Genomic DNA, 11987 nt, shown 5'->3' with positions numbered 1-11987 from the left:
TGCAGCCTTCTGCTGGGCAGTGTTCCCACACCAGCTCCTGAGATGTTACTGCTGGCCCTACTCTCAGGGTCTTGGTTTATATCTAGTCTACACCCAGTCCTCCTCCAATCAGGAGACTCCCTTGTTCAGGCCTAGCCTCACCTGCCAACCCCCTAGGTCAGCCAACTTTCACAGCTGGGAGCTGTAGCCTGGTCACATGTTCAATTAATGGCATGATAAGAACCAGCTATAAAATTATTAAACAAGATATGTGCAGTAACTTTGCAGCTTATTCTTTCTTTTATTATGATTTTAAATGCATTAGTGTGTGGTTGGCTAACTACTTAAGATGTAATTTAAAAGGTTAATCGTGTTTTAAGTGTAACATGTGCCTTAAAGTGGGGATGGCTGCAACTGTCTTTAGTGTTTTAAAGAATACCAAATGTGGCCAAGAATCATCTTTAATTTTAGATAGGATGTTATTGGATGGAAAGTATGAAGGGAAACAGCAACACATTTTATTTCTGTGTTTTTGAATAAAGCATTTATTGTCACACATTTACTGAAGAATTAAGTTGAGTCTAGTGAAAGTGATTTCAAACATACATATGTCCACAGAGAAAACAACCAAGAAATCACTTATGACTACTTCAAATTGCAAATAAAATAATGAGGTGTCACCTCTTTCCCATTCGTCTTTTTTTTTTACTGGTAACTGATGTACAATCTTGCCTGCAAAGAATTTTGAAGGAAATCAACACCATCCATTTTTAACAGTTGTGGTAGACTTCAAAAGGTTCTCACAGTACTAGGAGATCAATACTGGAATTAGTTCAAAGATGCAAAACAAAACCCTGGGGCATTGTGCAAAATAAAAAGCGGTCTTTAAAAAAAAAAAAACAACAACAAAAACCCAAACAACAACACGCCCCCCCCCCCAAAACAAAACAAAACAAAACTTGAAATGCCTTTGAAAATTTGGTCAAGCCTTCAGGGAACCAAATCAGTGACAAATCCAGCAACTTGCAGCATGTGGATGAAAACAGCTTTTTAAGGGCTATATCCTCATTGTTATCATAATGTTTAAAAAGCAATAGAATACAGTTCTCTCAAAGCTCAATAGAAAGAGTCCTGTTCAATTCAGTAGCCTTTGGACTAGACATTACTGAGACTGAGCCAAAGGCTTATTTCTGTTCACAGTCAATCTTTTTTTATTTATCATGAAAAGGCATCTTAGAATCTACTAAATAGGAGTCAAGTGAAAGTTCAGATATATAATTGAGTTCAGGAAAGGAGGTGGACATATAGGTCCAACAGATAGTAGACTCAAAAACCCATAAACTTACTAGTACCGTAGGAGAGAATTTTAATATGTTGAATAGGGTCTTATGTTAATATTTACACCTAATGTTAAATAACTTAATTCAAAATGAATTTGTGTTTGTCTGAATGTCAGTGGAATCCTAGGTTAGTGCTAGATTTCGTGTTAATTTGCAAACGTTGACAGAAAAGCCCCTAATATTGCAGTAAGTTATACCTTACTGCCTGCTGGGCAAACTCAAGGTTTTCTACTTGTCAATTATAGTGCAGGGGGAACCTCTCTGAGCATTGGTATTCCAGGATAATACAATGATACTGGGTGATGAGACTCCATCTTTGTGGTTGGCTGTTGTTCCCTTACATCCTTCCCTTTTTTCTTGCCTTATGTCTAGCATTACAGGACATAGAGACATCATAAGTGCGAATCCACCAGCATTATACATTTGGGCATTATATTAGATAAATAGTAGACACTATAAATGGCAGATAACTAATAGATATTCTAGATATCTGAGTAAACAGCCATTTACAGTCAGAATGATTATTTAGACTAAACATCTACAGAAGAAAGAACAAAAATAAATCTGAGAGAACATAGAGTGGGTGCTTCCTCCACAGGTCTACAACTTCTGAATTCTGAGAACCAGGAAGCTTATGACATCTGCACTCAGGGCAGTTAGAACACAACACAGACTTAAAAGGCATCACTGTTTCTTAGCAATGAGAATTTCAGGCTTATCAGATCCCCACAGTTCATGAAAATCTATATAGGTCATGTGCCGCTTGAACTAGAATCATGTACTATTTCAAGCATATACATTTCAGGTTCACTGTCATGGTGCTAAACCATCTTTTTTTGTCCTGATACCATTGATAGACAGCAGATGGAGACAGCTGATTTTATTTTTTGATGTAACATACACAGTATATTATCAAGTATTTATTGCAATAGAGTATTTTTTAGTTTTATGATTGCGATGGAGGCTAGAAAGTGCCTTGAATATGAGAGTGGTTACTAAATTTCTCTCCTGCTATATTCTTCTTGTTTTTTAAACATGATAAATCATTAAAAAGTTTTAAATTTTTTATATATTTACAATATCCTTTTACAAAAATGAATGTTAATGAGTTAGTAAGATCCCTGACAAAGTGAATAACAATGTAATAAAATGAGGGTGATATCAACTCTCCTGTTGTTCAGTATATACAGTTAAAACTGCAGTTTTAACTGTATCTGGAAGAAGCTGATCAACTGAGATGGAAAAGTTTTATAAGGAAGAAAACATGAGCCAAGAAGGGGCTGTTTTGCTCTTTCTTCAGCTTTGGTTGTATATGAAAGTTGTCATTAATTTTTGATTAATTTCTAAAAAGGAGGTACAAATAAAAATGTAACAGACCAATGCAATTTTAATGGAGAAATAGGACCAATAAAAAATGTCCTACCATCGTATAAGAATAACCTCCTGGTTCTATCAGGAGTTGTTTAAAAAATGGGGTTGTTGCCTATTGTTCTGTACTGAATTAATTCACCTTCTTCAATCAAATTGTGACAGTGATAAATATGCAAATAAAGAAACAGTCCTAATAGTTTAATGCAGCCATGCATTAATGTAGTGTCCTCAGGACAAAAAAAAAGTTAATTTGAAATCTTGTTGGTTTTTTTTTTTTTTTTTTTTTTTTTTTAAGCTTTCTTATAGGTATCAGATCAAAGCTATTTCTGCTGTTCAATTAAATTTTGGGGATGAAATTCTAGTCTCATTCAAGTCAATGGCAAAACTTTCATTGACTTTAGGGTGAAATTTTGGCCTTATTAAAGGCAGAACCATATAACCTTTCACTGTTCCCTCCCTCCCCCCCCAATTAATTGAGACTAATGTTGAATTATTTATTCTGCCTTATTGGAGAGTGGTACCATTACATGTTGCTGCATTTTATTCTCTGTAGGACTGCCAGAAGACTCTAGGTAGCTTAGCCTTTTGTACAACTAGGTGGTGACAACAGTGAAGGTTTAATGCCACTGACCATGTTAAAAATTGAGTTCCTTGGTCCTAACTCCTGCAGAAAGTAGCTCTCTGTCTTACAATTAGTTTGCTATAGAGGCAACCTTGTTTTGAATAGTTGCTCATTTTTATTTATTTTCAGTTATGAGTTACTGCTTCAAATAGACAAAGAGGTAAGCAGTTTTCTTTTACCAGGAACAGTATTAGCTTTGAAGTACAGTATTTTTCCCTGTGAAAGTCCTCACTGTTGTTATTAAAGTTGGATGGATCATTTATTTGTCAAATACTGTAGTTTTGTGTGGTCAGAGATATTTGTAAATTTGAGTCAGACTTGCCAAATCCTTTTGTTTGAAATGAAATTGGCAAAATGTTTAAGAAATGTCAAAACAGTTTGTTTTCCAGCCCCTATAATAAAAGCCAAGGGGCATGTCTGTGGGTGCAAATGCTGCTGGGTAGGTTTACTCCAGAGCAATTTACTCTGGAGTAAACCCACCCTGGGTAGGTGTCTACACATGCACCCATTTGAGAGCAGATGTACTGCTCCTGGCAGCAGTCTGCTACTGCCCCCTCTGGCCCTGCACTGGTCCCTGAAGCGGCCAGGGTGAGCCCTAGGCTCCCCCTGGGTGCTAGCCCAGGGGCTGGCATTGAGCACAGGGCCAGGAGACAGTTGTCTCCTGGTGGGAGCTGGGAGATAGCTCCCTGTCCCTAGAAGCTGCCTTCTTCTGGGCTGGGGTCAGGTGGCAGAGCTTGGGTGGTCATGGAGCTGGGTCAGGGAGTTCCCTGCTGTCAGGGCAGGGGGACATTGTCCCCCGCCCCCTGGAATCTGGTATCTGAGGCCGCCCCAGCAGCAGGCAGCTCCCAGGGACAGGGAGCGATCTCCCACCCCTTGCTGCCCAGCTGATTGGGGGAAAATTTGCTTCCCATCAGCCATCTACAAGTGCCTTACTGCACAGTAACTGCTTGGCAGTTAATTTGCTACTTGAATTTGTAGGTAGCAAATTAACTGCCAAGTAGAGCAAATAATTGTGCAGCAAGGGTCTGCATGTGTAGACAGGGACGCTTATTATGCAGTAATTTGCTCTATTGTGCAGTAAAGTGTCTCATAGATACACCCAAGGAAATGATGGTATAGATACATAGAGGCTGAAGTAGTGGTTATTGTATCATTGTTCATCCTTTTGTACAATAGCCCAGAGGTTAGGGCACTCTTGCAGGATGTAGGAGAGACGGATTCAAAGTGTTCCTTTGTTTGGGGGAACTGAATTCACATCACCCACCTCTCAGATGCCTAATCAAACAATTCCATGGGGGCTTTGGAGTGGCTTGCTTTCACATGCTCCTGTTGATGCTGTTCTGTTTTGTATAAAATACAATATTCAGTGGATTAGGGAGCAGACCCAGGAGAGCATTGTAATGACCATATTATAAAGAGACTCTCTACTTTAGCTCTCTCCCTTTTTTCCACTCTCTTACTCAATGGCTATTTATATATTTTTTTTTTATAGTAAATTAGAATCAAGTATTTTATAGCATGCTGGATTGGCCACTTTTCTTGATAGGCAAGTGATGTGGTTTCAAATCTTTTTGGGTAGAGAGAGAATTTTAATTCTGGGTCTGCTGCAGCATGAGTGAGTTACCTAATCATTGGGCTACTGGGGAAAAGGCACCAGGAATTTTGTGAATCGAGCACTGCATTTCCTTGGTATTTATTAGAGGTGCTTGATGAATAAAGGAAAAATTGTTTTTGACATTTTAAAAGTGATTTGGTTTTCTTGGGTCAAGGGAAACTTTTGGGTTGACTTAACACTTTTTTTTTTTTTTTTGTTTCAGTTAGAAAAAAACCCAAAATCAAGTTGATCTGAATAATTTAATTTTTGGACTAGCAGGCAATTTGAAAAATTGCTTTCTTCCCTAGTCTTATTATTAGCAACTACTCCTATGCTGTTGAATATACTGGGACTCATGGCTAGCTGCAAACATGATAGATTTGTAATAAAGCCCTAAAATTGCTACGGTGCAATATTTATAAAGAATGGTACCATCATAAATTGCCTTTAGCCTTTATAATTCTTCAATCAGTATTGGTAATATGTCCGAAACTAGTATTTGCCTTGTTATTTTGTTAAGGAAATATAACTACTTAATATACTGTAAACAATTTGAATCAGTTCCCACAAGCAACTTGTCCTAGAAACCCAAACCTCTGTGTCATATTAAATCAATTGTAGGTTCATGAGAAGGCCACAATTCATCTTCCTAGCCTGCATAGCCACAGTGCCTTATTACTTAATTATACAGCAGCAGTAGTTGTAATAAGTACTGCTGAATAAAGAAAGGCACCCATTATTTCTGTGTTTGAAGCCTTTATTTATTGGTAAAAAAACACTTTTCTGTGATGTGTTTTATGGGAGGTTAAAGTAATAAGACATTTCATATATCTTTTCTTTTCTTTTTTTTTTAAAGTGGTAAATAGTTAATATTTCTAATGAATACTGTATTAAGACACATGCAAATACCAGCATAGCCTTCAGCCAGATCCAAAACCCAGGGAAGTTAGTGGGAATATTGCTGGTGATTTCTCACTTGAAGCAAACTCCTTATGAATTATTTAGAGACTTCAAAGCCATAACAACTAGCGGTGGGCAAACAGGGCACCGACCCCCTGTACTGATTTAAAAGGGGCTCAAAAATGGTGGCTGTCACTGTCCTTGGCTTAGCTGCCACCACTGCCCCAGTGGCTGCCGCCTCCCTAGAAACATATTTCTTCTTGCCTCTGCTTCAAAGGCCTTGTTTGGTTTTATGTTAATCCCTACAAAGGCCAAATTCTTATTGACTTTATTGGAGATTTAACTGAGCAGACCTGGGATTAGTTCTCAGAAGCATATTTTACTAGGGGGTGTAAGTTGCACAAAAACCTTCACTTTCTTCTGCTGTTAATTAACTACAAGGACCTTTTAGGAGAAATTATGTACATATTTCTTCTTAATGTTTTTATGATAACTGCAATTTGCTGCCTGGAGTTTGTTTTGGGTATAATGCACAGAGCATTAATGTTTTTATTTTATCCTTGATTCCATAATGCAACCAAATTTTATTTAAAAACTCTTTTCTATTTTATTTTTTTACCATAATCCAATTTATTTCCTCAAGACTTCTAATTACGTTATCCTTGTGCATTTTAAAGGTAAAATAAATTTGGAAATCTGGATGAGAGGATGAAGAATTACAAATGATATCAGGTTTTCCTATTTTACAATTATGCACATGTGCAAATTTTTGTTTTTCATAATTAGACAGAAGTGGTAAGATATAAATTCTAATTATCTGCACTTATCTTTTAAATTCCCATTTACCCAAGTCTGTGATCCAGTTGGAAATACTACGCTATCAACAGAGTTGCACTGCAGGGTCGCAAAGAGTAAAAAAAAAAAAAAAAAAAAAAAAAAATAAGATAGGTGCATGCTGGTAGAGAAGGCTTTCATTCTTGGAAAGAAATTCTTGGCTGAATGGGGAAAAACCCCCCTAAAACCATACACCAATTTGAATAGAAACTTTTTAAGGGAAAACTTGAGATTTGGACACAATTGACAAAGTTTTAGATGTGAAGAGCAGGGATACGGGGTCTTTGTTTACTGCAGAAAAACATGGATTTTCTCCTTTAACAGCAAAAGATGGATCTTTTCTTTTTAAAGGAGGAAATCATGGACTTTCTCCTTTAAAGGGGAGAAACCCACAGCTCCTGGGGTTTGGCAGTGCTCCTCACTCCAAATCTGCAACCACTGGCCCTGCTGGTGCTCCTCACTCCCAATCCACTGCCTCTCCACCCTGAGCCTACCAGTGTGTCAGGAAGGGAGTGAGTGGGTGGAAAGTTTTTTATGATTACTGCAATTTGCTACCTGGAGTATGGTTTTTATGGCCACTGTTTCTCCTTGCAAGCTGGCAGAGTTGCTGCAAGGGGCACAGGCCACATGGAGGGGGAGGGGCACAGATGGGCATGGGGGGGCAAAAGGGGCACAGATCATGGGGAGAAGGGGGCACAGGCGACATGGCAGAGGGGTGGGGGGGGGCAATGTGCCCCCTGAGATTTCTGTGCCCACAGTGGGGCATGAGCTGACTGGGCCCCACTGCAGCCCCTGGAGGATCTGCCTCTGGCCCAGTGTGTGGGACCTGGCTTGGGTGGGAGTGCCATGCTGCCATGGCCGCCAAGCTGAGGTGCCCCTGCCCACCCAGCAGCAGCGGGGGGCACAACTCCACGTTGCCATGGCTACTGCCAATGCTACACCTCACCATGGTGGCACAGAACTCTTTCCAGCCCCAGTTTATGCCCAGAGCTGGTCCAGCTTGGCTGTAGCCCTGCACCCTGTGCCCTGCTGTGGGTGTAGAAATCTCAGGGGGCATGTGCCTCCCCACCGTGTTGCTTGTGCCCCCTCTTGCCTTCCCCACACTCTCACTCCTTTCCTCACACATCGGCAGGCTTGGGGTGGGGGGCAGTGGGTTGGGAGTGAGGGGCACTGGCAGGGCCAGGGGGCTGTGGGTTGGGAGTGGGGGACACCAGCAGTGCTGGGAAGGCTGCAGGTCTGGAGGGCTGTGGGTCAGGAGTGAGGGGAACTGGCAGAACCATGGAGCTGTGTGTTTGGAGTGAGGGGCACCAGCAAGGCCAGGGAGCTGTCAGTCGGGAGTGAGGGGTACCAGCAGGGGGGCTGTGGCTTGGGAGTGAGGGGCAATGGCAGGGGCAGGGCACCAGTGTATCAGGGCTGCTCAGTGCTACAAAGCAGTGGGGGAAGATACTGAAGCAGATGAACCCACATCCTGGTTAATTAAGGGGGCAGCTCTTATTTTCCATGATAAAAACCCCAAAATGAAACACCACAAATTATAGGTATTTAGGATTTATTTTATTATTATGATTGAGGCACTGATAAGCTTCCAAATTACTTAAAAATTGTAACTATATCGATAAAACGTTGTGTTCAATTGATACCTATATATGTATAGTGCCGTTTCATTTTAATTAAGGAAAAATGGATTTTTTTTTTTTGTTTAAATTTGAGTGTGTGAGATTTTTAAATGGAGAAAACCAGGATCCCTGACCAGGAATACCCTAGGTTAAACTGCCTTTGTAGCACTTACCGAGCTATCTTAGTTCATATCAGTTTTAGTCTTGTTGTCTTTGCTAATGTTTAATTATTGCATTTTCGTTTTGTGCACAGGTGAAATGGCAGCCGAAATTGCAAACATTAAACTGAAAATTGATCCTCAAGATCTTCAGATCCAGACGTTTACAGTGGAGAAGTTGCTGGAACCATTGATTATTCAGGTGTGTTAACACTGCAGAAGCAAGCAGGAGAAATAAGACACAGAATTTGCCTTCTTTTGACTAAACACCTCTTTATGTTTGTCCCTTCAGGATCTATGAATACTCTGTGCTGACTCCAGACACCCAAAAGAAAGATTGTATCCATTTTAGCAATTCACTTAACCTCCTCTGTTGTGGAAAAAATAGTACAGTGTATCATATCTAATAGAATTCAGTCTGTCTAGGTCCTTGCACAATGATATTCAAATAAATACGGAAGTGGGGCTGCATTACAAATAGAGTTCCAATGCATGAAAGATAGTAAATGGAAAATAGGAAATGAGGGTATGTGCAGGTGTTACACTTAGATTGACTTAACCAGGGTTAGGTTTACCTAGGTGCTGAACTGTATACATGTCCGGGAAGTTAGATCTGGTAAAAACTGGCCACCTGATCTTACTTAATTCACTTATATGCAGACTTTACATTTAGATTGACTTAACTTTATATGCACACCCACTAGCCTCCCCCAACCCTAACTTATATTGTGTTCCCAGTGCAGTTCCTGGTGCTGGTGAATGTGTGCATATGTGGGACCTGATCTACAATCACATGGCTTAAAGTGAGCCACAAGATTGCAGATCAGATCTTAGAAGCCCAGCCTCACCCTAGGACTGGGGCCATGCTTTTCCTACCCTGCCTCAGACCTGACCGGGCTATTTGTTTAACCATCTGATTCCTTTGTGCCCAGACAGACAACTCCTCCCCCATGGACCTGACAGGATCAGGGGTCCTAACAACTCCCCTTGTGGACCCACTAGCCCTCCCAATCCCACCAACTCTCTCCTGAAGACCTGCTAGCCCCCGCAATTCTGCCACCCCTTCTTGGGACTCACTACCCACCCCTGATCCTGCTAACCCCTCCCCCCACCGAAACTTACTTAGATTTGGCTCCTGGCACCAGCACACATCTGTACAAGGCACCCAATGTACAATCATGCAGCTTAAAGTAAGTGGCATGATTATAGATTGGGTCCCAGAAACATCTACATCTGGTAGACAGAGGGGAAAGGAAAGTTCTTGAGTTCTCTACATAAATCAATTTATCTGAATCTTAAAAAGGGTTCAGTTTTGTGCTGTATTTTGTTTTCATAGAGCTAGTTTCTGATTCTGTCTAAAGTGAATGTCTTCCAACAAATTCCGAATCTGTAACATTTTATTAAATAAAGTTGTGACAAAAGACATAATTATTTCTCTATAGCTAGTAATAGTTGCTAATCTCCCTTCGTTTCTTCTTTAGTAGAGCTTCCATCATTTTGTGTTGCATTCCTAAATGTACTGAGAATTCAGAATGTCCAATACCACCCGTTACTTATTATATACAACTGACTAAAAGTTATAGTTTAATCTCTTCCATAACTGACAATATGTCTTATTATGTCACTATCCAACTTCTAGATTCATTTGATCATAAATCTTCAGCCAATTTTTTTTAAAGTGCCCTTATGTTTCACCATAAGCCTTAATTTAACCTTTAATCTCAAACTTTTCCGCAGTGTGTAGACAAATCAGCAGGTTATTTTGCATGGATGCTCAGTGTCTGATACATTTCAATCAACCCATGCCATTTACATTGTGTGATAACTTTCACAATTGCATCTATTGGCAATAAATTCCTCCAGTGGATTAGACACTTTTTTTTTTTTTTTCTCCCCAGCAAGTACAATTTTATTGCAGTAACTATATGCATATGCACTTCATCACTTTTTAAACCCGTACTTGGTAATGTAATGAAAAAAACTTGGTGGTTTAATGTGGGGTTGAACTTTCTTCTTGTCCTCTTGTTCATCTTCGTTGTGTGACCTGTGAAGGTGATCCAGACTCTTAGATTCAGTTTGGCTCAGGTCTGTGGTTTTTTTTTTTTTCCATGTATGTTGGAATTCAGTTGATGACTGCTGCAGTTTTTGCCTGTCTACCCCATATGTGCTATAGAGCTTGAGTTTATTGTCAGACTTTTAATAGGCTAATGACTTACTGGAAATATTTCCTACTGGTTTTCAGGTTGTAAAAGTGTCTGAATCATGCAGCCACTGAGCCATTTTCAGTGATTTGCTGTTTGTGAGCTTCCAAAGCAGATTTCATGATACATACCCTAAGAAAATAATGTTGCTGAGTACCATATATATAGTGTGAAAAAGCAACTTTGATAATAAGTAATCACTGGCCTAAATGTTCAGATCCCAAATAGGATCAGTATGGGCATGTGTATACATGCTATTAGCATGCAGCAATAAACTCCAGCATGTATCGACCAGAGCTTATTGCTCCCAGGTGCCATGTTTATATGTGCACTCAGGACTGCAACACATTAAGCTGGGTTGGAACAGCTCCAGGTGGCCTGGGGGCAGGGCAGGTCAGCTTGCCAGCCCAGGGCTACTCTGACCTGGCTCAGTGTGCTGTGGAGGGGCTGGCTGGTGCACAAAGGTGCTCCAGTGTGGGGCTAGCTGGCAGGCAGTCCCCACACTGAAGCACCCTTGTACCTCAGCCAGTTGCATCAGTGGTATGTAGTAAAAAAAACTCTGCAGCAGGATAATACTTGTATTTACAAGTACCACCTTGCTACAGAGGTAATTAGTTTTCTGTGACCTAATAGGGCTGTATGTGTAGACATGAGGGGCGTGTCCACACATGCAAGCACATGCGCTTGCAACAGCTCAAATAGAAGCAGTGCAAATTTGAGCCGAGGCTTTTTGTCTTAGCGCATGTGCTTGGACATGCACTTTGTTGTGCAGCAAATTGTGCCACTTGGGGCAAAATAACCCTACCTTGCTCCTCCCAGATCTAGAGCCTGGGGCCAGCACCTGGGGGAGGGGCTTCTGGGAGGAAGTTAGCCATGCCCCTTCCTGTCCCAGGTTGCTGCCACAGCTGCTCCTGCTGGTTGCTGCAAGCTTGGTCTCAGGAGCTTCTGGGGAGAAAATGGCCAGGCCCTTTTCTGCCTCTGACTACTTCTAGCTGCTGGCTTGGTCTTGGAGCTTTTCGGAGTAAGCTGGCTGCACCCTTTCCTGCCTTGGGCTGCTGCTGCTGTTGTTGCCCCAGCCACGGGGGGGATTCTCTGCTGCATGTTGCTGCCCCCCTCAGGGAGAGGCCCACTGCACCGCACTCCAGCACTGCACCCCAGCTTCTGCACCCCTGTTTCTGGCCTGCTGCCCAGCCTGCTGCCAAGCCATGGTCAGGGAACAGCTTGGGGAGGAAGCCTGCGCTGCCTGTGGGCCTCTCCCCCACCATCACTGCTGGAGCCTAAAGGTGCCTTGCCTGCCCTAGCTGCCTTGGCAGGCCAACCCCCACCTTCACCTCCACTCTCACCAGAAGCACACCCTGAGTGGCTGGACTGG

The 11987-nt window shown here is 41.5% G+C and overlaps 1 protein-coding gene across 1 annotated transcript in view; it reads left to right on the top strand.

The window, feature by feature from the left end:
• Nucleotides 1-11987, top strand: part of CTNNA3 (catenin alpha 3) — a 1539787-nt gene that overhangs the window by 4166 nt on the left and 1523634 nt on the right. Inside the window, 3 exon segments of the mRNA XM_025205567.1 lie at nucleotides 3442-3472; nucleotides 6484-6538; nucleotides 8510-8616. Of these exon segments, the coding sequence (XP_025061352.1) occupies nucleotides 6529-6538; nucleotides 8510-8616 (117 nt within the window). The 5' untranslated portion in view covers nucleotides 3442-3472; nucleotides 6484-6528.

The sequence above is a fragment of the Alligator sinensis genome, unplaced genomic scaffold, assembly GCF_000455745.1.
Source record: "Alligator sinensis unplaced genomic scaffold, ASM45574v1 scaffold325_1, whole genome shotgun sequence".
In the NCBI taxonomy this organism is placed as follows: Eukaryota; Metazoa; Chordata; order Crocodylia; family Alligatoridae; genus Alligator; species Alligator sinensis.
This window is presented reverse-complemented; position numbering and strand designations above follow the sequence as displayed.